Here is a 13,408-nt window from a genome sequence, read left to right on the forward strand (position 1 = left end):
AAAATGGCGCCAGGTTAGCTAGCCGATATTGAAATCGATCAGGAAGGAGCAGCATAAATATCCCTCAATACTATAAAAAAATAATGTATCTATGCATCAATTAAAGGATAAAGAGCCCATTAATTGTGATAAAACCTCTACAACGTACTATCTATAAAATAATCTCCAAGATTAAGTGCACAAGGCACATCTAGCTACCTAGATTGATATCGCCTACATAAACTGTATTTGTAGAAAAAGTTCACCTTATTTTTCGATAACGCAATAATACCTACAAAAAGCAACTTGTATCACAATACCGAATGCCATTTTTGACCAGTCAATCCATTTTTGATAAAAGGAAAGCTTGATGCATCAAGATACTTTTGTATTAAGTTGACCCATAAAGATTTTTTTTTTTTTTTTTTTTTTATTCTTGCTGAAACTATCCTCCAACAGTCCAACTCAACCACAAAACAACACACTTCATTATCATCAATAATAGATATTTTATCCTCATCCCTCCTTGCTTTTGCCTACAACTTCCGTCCAATGATATCTAGAAATTGGTAGGCTTGCGATCACCAAAGTCAGTAATCATAACCTTTCCTTCACATGATAAAAAGTGATTCTTTCAATCTTTTTCGTTTTTATTGAAGCTAATGGCGAAGAGATTGCCATTGATTTTTCTCCTCGCCATACATTTGTTCGTAACGGGTAATGATATATCTTCAACTCTGTTTATTTTCTTCTTTTGTTGATATCTAATTTTTTTATTCTTCTCAATTTGATCGCAGGATCAGTATTGTCAATGAGTATAGTTACTATAGAGAATAAATGCGATTACACAGTTTGGCCAGTTATCTTCTCATGGAAGTCACCGATCTCCCCAACCGGCTTCGCCCTCAGAAGCGGGGAGGCGCGTAGCTTACAGGCGCAGCCATCGTGGAACGGTCTTATATCTGGTCGGACGCTCTGCTCAACCAACTCAAGTGGAAGTTTCACGTGCGCCACAGGAGACTGCAAATCCGGCAAGATGGAGTGTCCCGGCACATACAGTTGGGCTGACGTGACTTATGTCTACTTAAATAACAATGACAGTGGATTCAGCAGCTACACCATCAGTCTCGAGTTCGGCTACAACCTTCCGGTAATGGTTGTCCCGTCACATAGTAGCGGGACATGTATCAGCTCTGGTTGTGTGGTTGATCTGAACAAGACGTGTCCAGATGATCTTAAGTTGTTCAACGGGGGGAACCAAGTCGGTTGCATAAGCGCGTGTCGGAAATACCGTAGCAAGGAGATTTGCTGCCTTAATGACTTCAGATCAAGGCAAAATTGCAAACCGACAGAGTACACACTCAACTTCGAGCGGGTTTGTCCAACCGCCTATAGCTACCTTTACAATGATAATAGCAGCAAGGTCATATGCCCTAACTCAACTGACTTCGTAGTCACGTTTTGTCCATCCTCGATTCCTAATACCACCAGGTAAATTCCATCACAAGCACGTACGGTTCGTTATTTCACACGCACGTACGGTCCTGCGTGGTGTAAATTAAATGATATTTTAGCAAAACCAAATAAGACTTTTCAATCGATGGCTACAAGTGGCCTAATAGTTTGATATTACTCGACTAAAACAAAGAACCTTTTATAAACCCACCAATTAAAAAAATTATTGGATTAGTTGATTTGGAAATTTATGTAATATAGTTTTATTATAAAATTAAATTAGATCATTCTACTATGGCGTGCGTGTGTATAATTTACTATATCCCAATATCACTTTTTCAAATTTTTGCAATGGTTCGATTAAATGGTTATAAAATCACTTAATTGAGTAATTTTTTATTTTATCAAATTTGTGTCAATCTGGTTTATTTTCACTAATAAAATTATAGTAATTAAAAATTAAATATATAATTAATTAAAGTATCATAAAGAGACCTAACCGTAAACCAAATAAATCTAAAACTACAAATGGTTCATTAAATAAAAAAATTAAATGTTGCAATGGTTTATCAAATTAACCTAATGTTCCAATTATTTAGTCGACCTATGTAAATTGCTGAATAAATGATTTTTCACACACACACACACACACACAAAAACAAATCATATACGTATAATGCGATTAACTAATAATATATGTTACTTACTCGGCGAAACAGCAGAAGCTCGATGGCTCCATTACGACCAAAACGTAAGATTTAGTTTTGTTATTCTTCATTCAACAAAAAAATATGCAATATATACATCTTTTTGTGTTACTGATAAATGATAATGTTATTTGTATGATAAATTTTCAGATAATTCTCAACAGAAGTTAAAACCCATACTCGGTACCACCTTCATTGCAAGTTTTCAACCACATTTCTCCTCCTCACTCATGCATATAACACCTAAGTTTTGCTTGTTTTTTTCTTCTTCCAGGTGGCTCAGCTGCTTTATTTTTCTTGATGATCATTATCGTTGGGACTGTAGTAATGGTGAGAGCAAGGAATAAGAAAAATTCGAACTACGAGAACGTTGATGCGGTTGTAATGTTGAAACGATATAGTTATAAAAACGTCAAGAAGATGACAAACTCATTCGCTCATGCTATCGGGAAAGGAGGATTTGGAACTGTCTACAAGGGAAAATTACTGGATGCCAGTGGCCGCGATATTGCACTAAAGATCTTAGAGGATGCAAAGGGTGATGGAGATGATTTCATCAACGAATTAGCTAGCATGAGTATAGCATCTCATGTCAATATCGTTTCTCTGTTTGGATTTTGCTATGAAGGAAGCAAGCGAGCTATAATTTACGAGTTCATGCCAAATGGATCTCTTGACAAGTTTATTTCCGAGGATATGTCAACGAAGATGGACTGGAGAACTTTATACAACATTGCGCTAGGTGTTGCTCATGGGTTAGAGTACTTGCACAATAGTTGTGTGTCCAAGATTGTGCATTTCGATATAAAGCCACAAAATATACTCATGGACGCAGATTTTTGTCCCAAGATTTCGGATTTCGGTCTTGCTAAGCTCTGCAAAAAAAATGATAGTATCATATCAATGTTAGGAGCAAGAGGGACAGTAGGGTACATTGCTCCTGAAGTGTTTACTCAGAGCTACGGAGGAGTTTCGCATAAGTCGGATGTGTATAGTTATGGAATGGTGGTTCTTGAGATGATCGGGGCGACGAAAAGAGAAGGATTTGAAAACTCAGCGTCCAATAAAAGTACAATGTACTTTCCAGATTGGATCTATGAGGATCTTGAGAGGAAAGAAACCATGAGAATTTTAGAAGATCATGTAATTGAAGAAGAAGAGGAGATAGTGAAGAAAATGACATTAGTGGGTTTGTGGTGTATTCAGACCAATCCAGGTGACCGTCCACCAATGAAAAAAGTCGTTGAAATGTTAGAGGGAAGTCTAGAAGCTATAGTGGTTCCTCCTAAACCTATCTTGGCTTTACCCGCTGTAATGGCTTGGGAAACTACCGATGAGAGTCAAGAGACATCTAGTCTTTTGACATCAAGCCAGTATTCAGTCAGAATAAGTGGTCAGAAATTGACATTTTAATTTGTTGTGAAATTATATGCATTTCCTTATCTCAAAATGTAAATTATGTAATAGTATACTTGTCAATGTCCTTGCCAAAGTAATCGGAGAATAACAGCTTCAACCAAACTGATAAGGTTTGAACTTATCAACCACATTAGCAGAGAAACACAACGTAGAAATTATATAAACCAACCTAACATAATGTTACCCTAAACTCTCCCCAAAACGACGAAAAAGCAAAGATAAAACTTAACTACAAAGTAGAGGATATATATGAGAAGTTACCAAATAATGTTTTTTTTAGCAGTTTGTTTGCTGAATACGTTAGAAAAACATTATTTGGTAACTTCTCATATATATCCTCTACTTTGTAGTTAAAAACATTATTTGGTAATCATTTTTTGTGAATCAAAGTTTGTTTTGATTAATTATGTGTTAATTATTTTTTAGTTTTAATTTGCAGAAGTTTTGATGTCAAAATCCTACTGTGGTATCCCATTTTTTTAATGGTGAAAAAAACGTTTTCGTCGTTAAAACAAACTTTGATTCAGCAGACTGATCTGAGCCGAGCTGAATAAAAACGATTTATGATAATTCCTTAAAATCAACCTAAGGTTGACTTTATTATTTGTTAATTCTTTTCATTTTTTTAATCCTAGCTGCTGAGTGCTGACTACTTTATTGCTTCTGGAATCTCTCTACTAAACTACAATGAAGAAGCAAGAGAAAACACAACACAACATTGTTTTTTTTTTCTTTCTTTTCTTTAAGCCAATGAGGCAGAGGTTGCCATTGGTTCTCTTCCTTACTTTACACATATTCGTATCAGGTACCATATTTTTCATCCGATTGATGATTATTTGATTTGTTTTTAACTGTTTTTTTTCTTCTTCTTTATAATTCTTGATTTTGTACAAGCAGGAGTGTTTTCCACAAGTATCCTAACTATAGAGAACAAATGCAATCAAACAATTTGGCCAGTCATCTTCTCATGGCGGTCACAAGTCTCCACCACCGGCTTCACTCTCAAAAGCGGAGAGGCGCGTGCCATACCAGCGCCATCTTCATGGTACGGTCTTATCTCGGCTAGGACGCTTTGCTCCAACGATTCAACAGGAAACTTCACGTGCGCCACGGGAGACTGCCAATCCCGCGGGATCGAGTGTCCCGGGTCATACAGTTGGTCTCCGGTCACTTATATCTTGTTTAGAATCGATGACGGCGGTACCAACAGCTATACCATCAGCCTCGAGTACGGTTACAACCTTCCACTAAAGGTTGTTCCATCGATCCCGACATGTATCAGCTCAGGTTGTATGGTTGACTTGAGCAAGACATGTCCGAATGATCTTAAGAAATTTGTCGGGCGAGATTTAGTCGCATGTAACAGCGCGTGTCGAGAATCTGGTTCCCAAGAGAACTGTTGCACTCGTTACTTTAACTCAAAGCAAACTTGCAAGCCGACACAGTATGTGCAGAACTTGGACCGCGCTTGCCCGTACGCCTATAGCTACGCCTTCAACGATAATAACAGCACCTTCACATGCACAAACTCAACTGACTACGTGATCACGTTTTGCCCCTCCTCCATTCCCAATATCACCAGGTTGGTTTTTCTACCCCTCTCACTCCCTTCTTGATTGTGTTGATTAAGTCAAACATTCTCGTTAGGTAGATAGTCATTTGTTACAAAAAAAAATGGAAGTCTAAGTGATAGTATTTTTTTTTTGGTAAATATGTAGTGCTTTGTTTAAAACAAGTATTAAAAAAAAAACATTATTCAATTATTATGTAAAGCGACATGTAATCATATAAATCAAGGCAGTACTTTGTTAAAATTTTGCGTGGATTCCCTATCCACATGAGGTTATCGTACAGATAAAAAGCGCTAGAATATTTTTCGCAATAAAAGTTCTACAGTTTGGCTATTTAGTTAACGTAGTATCATGAAAATATTCTAACAAAAAAATATTCTAAGATCATCATTATTATCGACCATCATTATAAGACCATCATTATAGGCAAGATCTTAGATAGATCTTAGGATTATTTGTGATTTAATTAAATCAAAAATACATCAAAATGTCTAAGAAGTTATCTTATTTAAGATCTAAGTATTGTGATAAGAAGCGTACACGTGGCAAGATTCTGTAGAATAAATATATATATAATAAAAAAAAGTCACTATAAAATTTGAAATTTATCAAAAATATATGTGTAAGTTTATATTTATAAACACAAATTATCTTTATATGTGTGCAAATTTATATATATATATATATATATATATATATATATATATTCATAAATGCCGCATAAAAGCCTTTTAAAAATCATTTAAAAACCTTTTATAAAAACTTTGTAAACCTTTTAAAAACCTTGTAAAAACTTTATAAATGCCGTTTAGAACCTCTTAAAACCTTATAATTATTTGGATTTAGTCTTCCAGTAGTAATGATGATCTTGATGTACCTTATCAACCATATAAAAGTTTATAATTTTTTCATATTTGAAAAGGGGTATTTTAAAAAATGGATAGAAAAGAAAAGTATTTTTAAAAAAGGATACACTAAAAGGGGCATTCCTCAAAAATTCTCTAGGATATCTATATATAATAGCAAACCCACTTTTTATGATTGTTGATGTCATCGTTTTAATCTAACGGATGAGATTGGTTTGATTATCTCATCTAACGATTTATATTTGTTAATGATGTCAAAAGTTGCAAGGTTTTATATCCAACAATTGTGTTTATTCGTCGTACCCCCAGGTTTTATATATAACAATTGTGTTTATTCGTCGTATCTCTAGCTTTAAATGTTCACACCTGTTATTTTTCACATCTTTTTGTTTTTACACCTCTTTGTTTATATATATATATAGATTTATGTGGACCTTGAAAAGAGTTTTTGTTTTTCTGAGTATTGTTGCACACCTCTGAGTTTAAAAAACTCTAAGTATTATTTTTCTATTTACTAATCGGCGTTGACCGACTCATGTTCAAGCATATTTCACTTTTTATGATTGCTGATGTCATCGTTTTAATCTAACGGATGAGATTGTTTTTGTTATCTCATCTAACGATTTATATTTGTTAATGATGTCAAAAGTTGCAAGGTTTTATATCCAACAATTGTGTTTATTCGTCGTACCCTCAGGTTTTATATCTAACAATTGTGTTTATTCGTCGTACTCCTAGCTTTAAATGTTCACACCTGATATTTTTCACATCTTTTTGTTTTCACACCTCTTTGTTTATATATATAGATTTCTATGGAACTTGAAAAGAGTTTTTGTTTTTCTGAGTATTGTTACACACCTCTGAGTTTAAAAAAATCTAAGTATTATTTTTCTATTTACTAATCGGCGTTGACTGACTCATGTTCAAGCATATTCTTTCTCATTGATGTTTCTTTAGGCATTGTTTATGTTCCTATAATGTTATGTTAAATTTAGTTGAATCTGTAGAGTTGTCTCATTAGTTTTATAGGACTAATGATTCGTTGGTGTTTGAAACATGTATTATGATAGAAATAGTTGAACTTTGTATCCAAAAAGCTTCTTATATTTTGTGAAAGGAAAAGGCATGAATCTTTAATACTCTTTTAAGGGCAGTAGCTATAAGTTCATTTCATAATTGCGTTGACATCTTTGTTTTTTTAAATAAAGCAAAAGAAGGGGCACATTAAGAGAAAAAATGGCCGTTCATAAATGTTGAACTCTTTTGACTCTCTAGGATCATCAGTATTAAAATGCAGCGATACCAACAGAAAAATATCATTTGAAAGATAAAGATAAAATAGTAAGAAAGCTTTCTCAGTCTCACAAATCTAATATATCATAATATAATATAGAAAAAGTAAAGAAAATAAATTCGTAAATTAAATTAAAAAAATATACAATTAGAAGATTATAATCAATCTTCCACTCAAAACCGTTATTTAACAATGTTAATTACTTTAAGTTTTCATTTCCCCGTGCGGCAACGCACGGGTTGACAGCCCTAGTATATATAAAGGGAAAAAATCATTTTTCTTAATTTTTCTCTTCTTTCTTTCATTCCTTAACTTTATCTTATGTATGTTTTAAATTTTTAAATTTTTCAATAATTATAAAGTTTTCTCAAATTATAAATTTTAATTTAATTTAATTTTTATATAATTTTTCTTTTTTTTAAATCTCCAAGATATTGTATGGAAACGCCCCCACATATGACAAGTTGGCAACTAGTCCATAGTTGTTTAGTTGGTGCATAGGTGTAGTTTTATGTAAAGGCGATGATATATGTTTATAGTTTTTAAGAGACTAACAAAAACAAAATTAATATTTGGAAATCCCCCACCAACCCAAGAATTTATAGGGGCAGGCGTTAATTGAATATTTTGAAAATTTTATAATACTACATTATGATATAAAATTTGGTAGATACGTCGCATTGTTTTGGTGTTGTTCTTATAATACTTTTTGGTGCCAAAACAAGACTCGAGGATATGATAATTTATAAATACATTTCATGATTTAGGTTATATAGTTTTTTTCTTTTTTTTTGGTGAGATGATTCAGGTTATATACTAGTAGATTTATAAATTTTATTGTTTTGAATGCAATTCAATAAACTAATTTTCCTAATTTCCTATATGTAATTATGTTATTTGATTGGAAAAAAAAAAATCAATACCAGAAGCTCGATGGCTCCATTACTAGAACCAACACGTAAGTAAAATTTTGTTTCCTTCCTCTTATTATAATGTCTATGCGATGTTTATTTTGGTTTTGTTTAAATTATGTTTAATCATAATTTTTGTATTGATCATACATTTGCAGATAATTCTCTACGGAAGTTAAAACCCATACTTGGTACCACCTTCATGGCAATCATAACTATCTCTGTTGCCATATCATGTACATAGCACCTAATTTTTACTTGTTTTTTCTTCCAGGAGTCTCAGCAGCTTTAGCTGTGTTGATCATTATTGTTGTGATTGCGGTAGTTGTGAGAGCAAAAAGAAAGGGTGGATTGAGCGACGAGAACATTGAAGCCATTGTGATGTTGAAACGATATAGTTTCAAACAAGTCAAGAAGATGACCAACTCGTTTGCTCATGTTCTTGGGAAAGGAGGATTTGGGATTGTCTATAAAGGAAAACTACCAGATGCCAGCGGCCGAGATATTGCACTGAAGATCTTGAAAGAGTCAAAGGGGAATGGAGAAGAGTTCATCAATGAACTAGTTAGCATGAGTAGAGCTTCTCATGTTAATATTGTTTCTCTGTTTGGATTTTGCTATGAAGGGAGTAACAGAGCTATCATTTATGAGTACATGCCGAATGGATCCCTTGACAAGTTTATTTCCGAGAATATGTCAACGAAGACGGACTGGAAAGCTTTATACAACATTGCGGTAGGTGTTGCTCGCGGGTTAGAGTATTTGCACAATAGTTGTGTATCCAAGATTGTGCATTTTGATATAAAGCCACAGAATATACTCATAGACGAAGACTTTTGTCCGAAGATTTCAGATTTCGGTCTTGCTAAGCTCGGAAAAAAGAAAGAAAGTATCATATCCATGTTAGACGCGAGAGGGACCGTAGGGTATATTTCTCCTGAAATGTTTTCCAAAAACTATGGAGGAGTTTCGCATAAGTCAGATGTGTATAGTTATGGAATGGTGGTTCTTGAGATGATCGGGGCAACGAAAAGAGAAGAAGTTGAAACTTCTACGTCCAATAAAAGTTCAATGTACTTTCCAGATTGGGTCTATGAGGATCTTGAGAGGAAAGAAGCCATGAGACTTTTGGAAGATCAAATAATCGAAGGAGAAGAAGAGGAGATAGTGAAGAAGATGACATTAGTGGGTTTGTGGTGTATACAGACCAATCCAGCTGATCGTCCACCAATGAGAAAAGTTGTTGAAATGTTAGAGGGGAGTCTAGAAGCTCTACAGGTTCCACCTAAGCCTCCCTTGGACATACACCTAGTAGCGGCTTGGGAAACTGCTGAAGATAGTCACGAGTCTTCGACACTAAGCTTGTTAGAGAGAAAAACTCCTTCTACTAGCCAATATACTCCAGTCGTTTCCAAGGAACCAGTTTAAGGTTTTGTGGAAGAGACAAAAGAAAGTTGTGAAAATGTTGGGATTTTCTTGTTGGGAATTCTTGATGAAACTCAAATTTATTGTGTTGCTCTTCACTGTTGCTTCATCGATCATTTATGCGAAATAAACGGACCTTTGCTTATTGAATGATGTATATGTTATTCTAGATGCTAAAATCTGACACCTTAGAATTACGTTGAAGAATGGTCGTAAAAAAATGTGGAACTCTTATTTACCAAGCCCGGGCTTACTACTTAGGCCATCATTATTGTTAGTCTTATGAGTCTAAAAGCAATATTAGAAAATAAGAAAAGTTTATGTTTTATCTAAGATTAATTCATATCCTTTGTCCTTAAACGTAGCAGACAAAGCTTTTAGTTAGGTGGTTAAATATCAGCATCAATCTGGATTGCATCATCTCTTAGACGACCCTACTCTACAATTAATATAAGCACGATATTATCAGATAATACATATATCTACTATGCATAGCTAACTTACCAGTTAGAATTTAGAACCATGGATAAGGAGAGCATTATTAATTAGTGAAAGCAACATCATTCAATATCTACAATACAAAATGGACCGAGTCTACCATTTAATACAATAAGTTGATTGAGTATAACTGAAGGAAAAAAAAAAGAGTCAACCCGATAACACACAGCTACGTACAAAAACCAAACTGTACTAAGGATTGAAATCTTCGAACATCTCTTTTTCTATAAATCTCACGAACCGACAGACACAACGCAGAATCATACAACATACATAGATTAGCACTAAACGAATGTAATTTAGATTCTAGAAACCCTAAACTCTAAACACAATATATATAATATATAGGATCATCAGAGTGTATTTGTCCAAATGGGGGAAAGGTTTCCAATAATTATCTTCCTTGCTTCACATTTGTTCGTCTCCGGTATGATCATCTTTTTTTAATTCATGGTTAACAATTTTTTACTGTTGATTTATCAATTGTATCTTTTTTTTTGGTTACATATATATGTAATAATTCGTAGGAGTGTTGTCAAGGAGTATTTTAACGATAGAGAACAAATGTGATCAGACTGTGTGGCCAGTAATCTACTCATGGAACTCCCAAATTACCACCACAGGCTTCGCTCTCAAAACGGGGGAGGTGCGCGATATCAACGCGCCTTCCTCGTGGTACGGGATTATCTCAGGTAGGACGCTCTGCTCCACGGCCGCAGGGAATTTCTCTTGCGTAACGGGAGACTGCGAATCGGGAAAAATAGAATGCTCTCTTGATGATTACAGTTGGACTCCGGTGACTTACGTCTACTTCAGATTCGATATCAAAGGCGGTTTTGACAGCTACACCGTAAGTGTCGAATACGGATATAATCTTCCGATCGTGGTGGTCCCGTCGCAGAAGACTACTAGTACTACTACATGTATCCCCGCCGGTTGTGTGGTTGATCTGAACAAGACTTGTCCAGAGGATCTCAAGACGTTCTCAGGAGAGAAGCTAGTAGCTTGTAGTAGCTCGTGTCAAGAATCAGGTGCGCCGGAGATTTGTTGCACCAATGATTATAAGTCCAAAGAGAATTGCAAACCGACGACGTACACGAACAACTTCGAGAGCGCGTGTCCAAGTGCTTATGCCTATGCTTACGACGACCATGTCAGTACTTTCACTTGTCCAAACTCAACTGATTACGTCGTCACGTTTTGCGGTTCTTCGTCGATTCTCAACAACAACACTATCAGGTGATACACGCATCCAGTTTTCGACTAACTATTTTTTTTTTTGTACTAAACAATTCTCATAACTCCAAAACCAAGAATAACTTAAAAAAATTCAGATTAATTTCAATCAGTATTTATTTAAGTTTATAACCAATTATTAAAAATACACAACAAAAGTAATAAATCTATTTTTAAGAAACAAAAATCTAGAAAAACTTTTATTTAGGAACAGGAAGAGAACAACGTGTAAGTATGTGACAAATTTTTATTCTCTTAATTAGATGAGTAACCTTTAACATTTTGGAAAGTATGGGTCGAATATATTCATTTTCACATATTTAAAAAAGAATATAATTATGTGATGTACAGTACTAATTACTGTATTTGTTAATTGTGATGATGTTCTTTGGTTGGAGAAGCAACAACATAAGCTCAATGGTTCCTCCATTAGCTGGGGCGAAACGTAAGTTCATTTTCGTTTTCTTAAACACGACAAATAATGTACGCATGTGTCTTTTAGATTTGTTAATCATTTTTTTTTTTGATATATGTTATAGATCATTCTCATCAACGGAAGTTAAAACCCATACTCGGTAACTATACCCCTTCATTGCAACTATAGGTCTCTTGCTCATTGATGTACATGATTAAATACCTACGTTTCTAAGGTGTATTTTTCTTTCAGGTGTCTCAGTAACTTTAGTTGTAGTAATCATTATAGTTGTGGCTGCGGTAATAATGAACGCAAGGAGCAAGAGAAGAGACAGTCCTTGTAATGACAACAACATTGAAGCGGCTGTAATGTTGAAACGATATAGTTATGAAAACGTCAAGAAGATGACCAACTCATTCGCTTATGTTATAGGGGAAGGAGGATTTGGAACTGTCTATAAAGGAAAATTACTCGATGCTAGTGGCCGAGATATTGCGTTGAAGATCTTGAAGGAGTCAAAGGGGAATGGAGAAGAGTTCATCAATGAATTAGCTAGCATGAGTAGAGCATCTCATGTTAATATCGTCTCTCTGTTTGGATTTTGCTATGAAGGGAGCAACAAAGCTATAATTTACGAGTTCATGCCAAATGGATCGCTTGACAAGTTTATATCCAAGAATATGCCAACGAAGATGGACTGGAAAATTTTATACAACATTGCGGTTGGCGTTGCTCGTGGGTTAGAGTACTTGCACAATAGTTGTGTATCGAAGATTGTGCATTTTGATATAAAGCCACAAAATATACTGATGGACGAAGACTTTTGCCCGAAAATTTCGGATTTCGGTCTTGCCAAACTTTGCAAAAAGAAAGACAGTGTCATATCGTTGCTAGACGCTAGAGGGACCATTGGGTACATTGCTCCTGAAGTGTTCTCCAAGAACTTTGGAGGAGTTTCACATAAGTCGGATGTGTATAGTTATGGAATGGTGGTTCTTGAGATGATTGGGGCAAAGAACATAAAAAGAGCTGAGTCTACATCCAAGAATATTTCAATGTACTTCCCTGATTGGATCTATGAAGACCTCGAGAGGAAAGAAACCATGAAATATTTCGGAGATCATATAGTTGAAGAAGAAGAGAAGATAGTGAAGAAAATGGCATTGGTGGGATTGTGGTGTATCCAGACCAATCCATCTGATCGTCCTCCAATGAGAAAAGTCGTTGAAATGTTGGAGGGAAACCTAGAAGCTCTGCAGGTTCCACCTAAGCCCCTACTGAATTTACATGTGGTAACAGCTTGGGAAAGTGTTGAAGAGAGTCAAGAGACTTGTAGTAGTTTCGCGACAACAAACCAGTTAGAGAGAATAACTCTCTAAGATACTCTGATGAATCTTCTCTTCGAGATATAGTCACAATGGATTGAATCATAGTTTTTGTAATTGTAATTGTATTTTGGTATGAACCTGTGTAAAACTTTAAATAGATGCTAAGATTAATCAAATTCTCACATATTGATAAGATTTAAAAACAAACGTGGTCTTCTGCTAAGACTTGATCTTTACATGGATTATAACCTTAAATAAGTAATATACACTATGTGGTTATTATTCATAACTATTTTGATGAACG

At 34.8% G+C, this 13,408-nt stretch overlaps 2 protein-coding genes across 4 annotated transcripts; both read left to right on the forward strand.

Moving 5' to 3' along the window:
* The first annotated feature begins 530 nt into the window (after window positions 1-530).
* LOC17879202 (LEAF RUST 10 DISEASE-RESISTANCE LOCUS RECEPTOR-LIKE PROTEIN KINASE-like 2.4) lies at window positions 531-9,772 on the forward strand. 3 transcript variants are annotated; one of them, XM_023779895.1, is made up of 5 exons: window positions 531-696; window positions 777-1,470; window positions 2,154-2,185; window positions 2,292-2,324; window positions 2,416-3,622. In XM_023779895.1, exons 1-5 carry the CDS (start codon window positions 642-644, stop codon window positions 3,552-3,554), a joined length of 1,953 nt encoding a protein of 650 aa, XP_023635663.1. In that variant the 5' UTR covers window positions 531-641; the 3' UTR covers window positions 3,555-3,622. The 3 variants fall into 3 exon arrangements, with proteins under 3 accessions (XP_023635663.1, XP_023635664.1, XP_006286158.2); XM_023779896.1 differs by having other exon boundaries at window positions 2,157-2,185; XM_006286096.2 differs by lacking the exons at window positions 531-696; window positions 777-1,470; window positions 2,154-2,185; window positions 2,292-2,324; window positions 2,416-3,622 and adding exons at window positions 4,288-4,365; window positions 4,458-5,142; window positions 8,218-8,249; window positions 8,361-8,393; window positions 8,477-9,772.
* Window positions 9,773-10,379: 607 nt separating this feature from the next.
* LOC17878145 (LEAF RUST 10 DISEASE-RESISTANCE LOCUS RECEPTOR-LIKE PROTEIN KINASE-like 2.4) lies at window positions 10,380-13,299 on the forward strand. The gene is made up of 5 exons (XM_023779894.1): window positions 10,380-10,552; window positions 10,653-11,364; window positions 11,763-11,806; window positions 11,901-11,936; window positions 12,029-13,299. Exons 1-5 carry the CDS (start codon window positions 10,498-10,500, stop codon window positions 13,153-13,155), a joined length of 1,974 nt encoding a protein of 657 aa, XP_023635662.1. The 5' UTR covers window positions 10,380-10,497; the 3' UTR covers window positions 13,156-13,299.
* Window positions 13,300-13,408: the final 109 nt, after the last annotated feature.

The sequence above is a fragment of the Capsella rubella genome, unplaced genomic scaffold (genome assembly GCF_000375325.1).
Source record: "Capsella rubella cultivar Monte Gargano unplaced genomic scaffold, Caprub1_0 scaffold_7, whole genome shotgun sequence".
NCBI lineage: Eukaryota > Viridiplantae > Streptophyta > Magnoliopsida > Brassicales > Brassicaceae > Capsella > Capsella rubella.

Excerpts from the sequence above, each read along its gene's own strand:
- LOC17879202 (XM_006286096.2), top strand. The coding sequence starts at position 4,311 with ATGAGGCAGAGGTTGCCATTGGTTCTCTTCCTTACTTTACACATATTC. Across the intron at positions 4,366-4,457 it reads TTTACACATATTCGTATCAG|GAGTGTTTTCCACAAGTATC; the intron begins GTACCATATTTT and ends TTGTACAAGCAG. Across the intron at positions 5,143-8,217 it reads TCCATTCCCAATATCACCAG|AAGCTCGATGGCTCCATTAC; the intron begins GTTGGTTTTTCT and ends AATCAATACCAG.
- LOC17878145 (XM_023779894.1), top strand. The coding sequence starts at position 10,498 with ATGGGGGAAAGGTTTCCAATAATTATCTTCCTTGCTTCACATTTGTTC. Across the intron at positions 10,553-10,652 it reads TTCACATTTGTTCGTCTCCG|GAGTGTTGTCAAGGAGTATT; the intron begins GTATGATCATCT and ends AATAATTCGTAG. Across the intron at positions 11,807-11,900 it reads TCCATTAGCTGGGGCGAAAC|ATCATTCTCATCAACGGAAG; the intron begins GTAAGTTCATTT and ends TATATGTTATAG.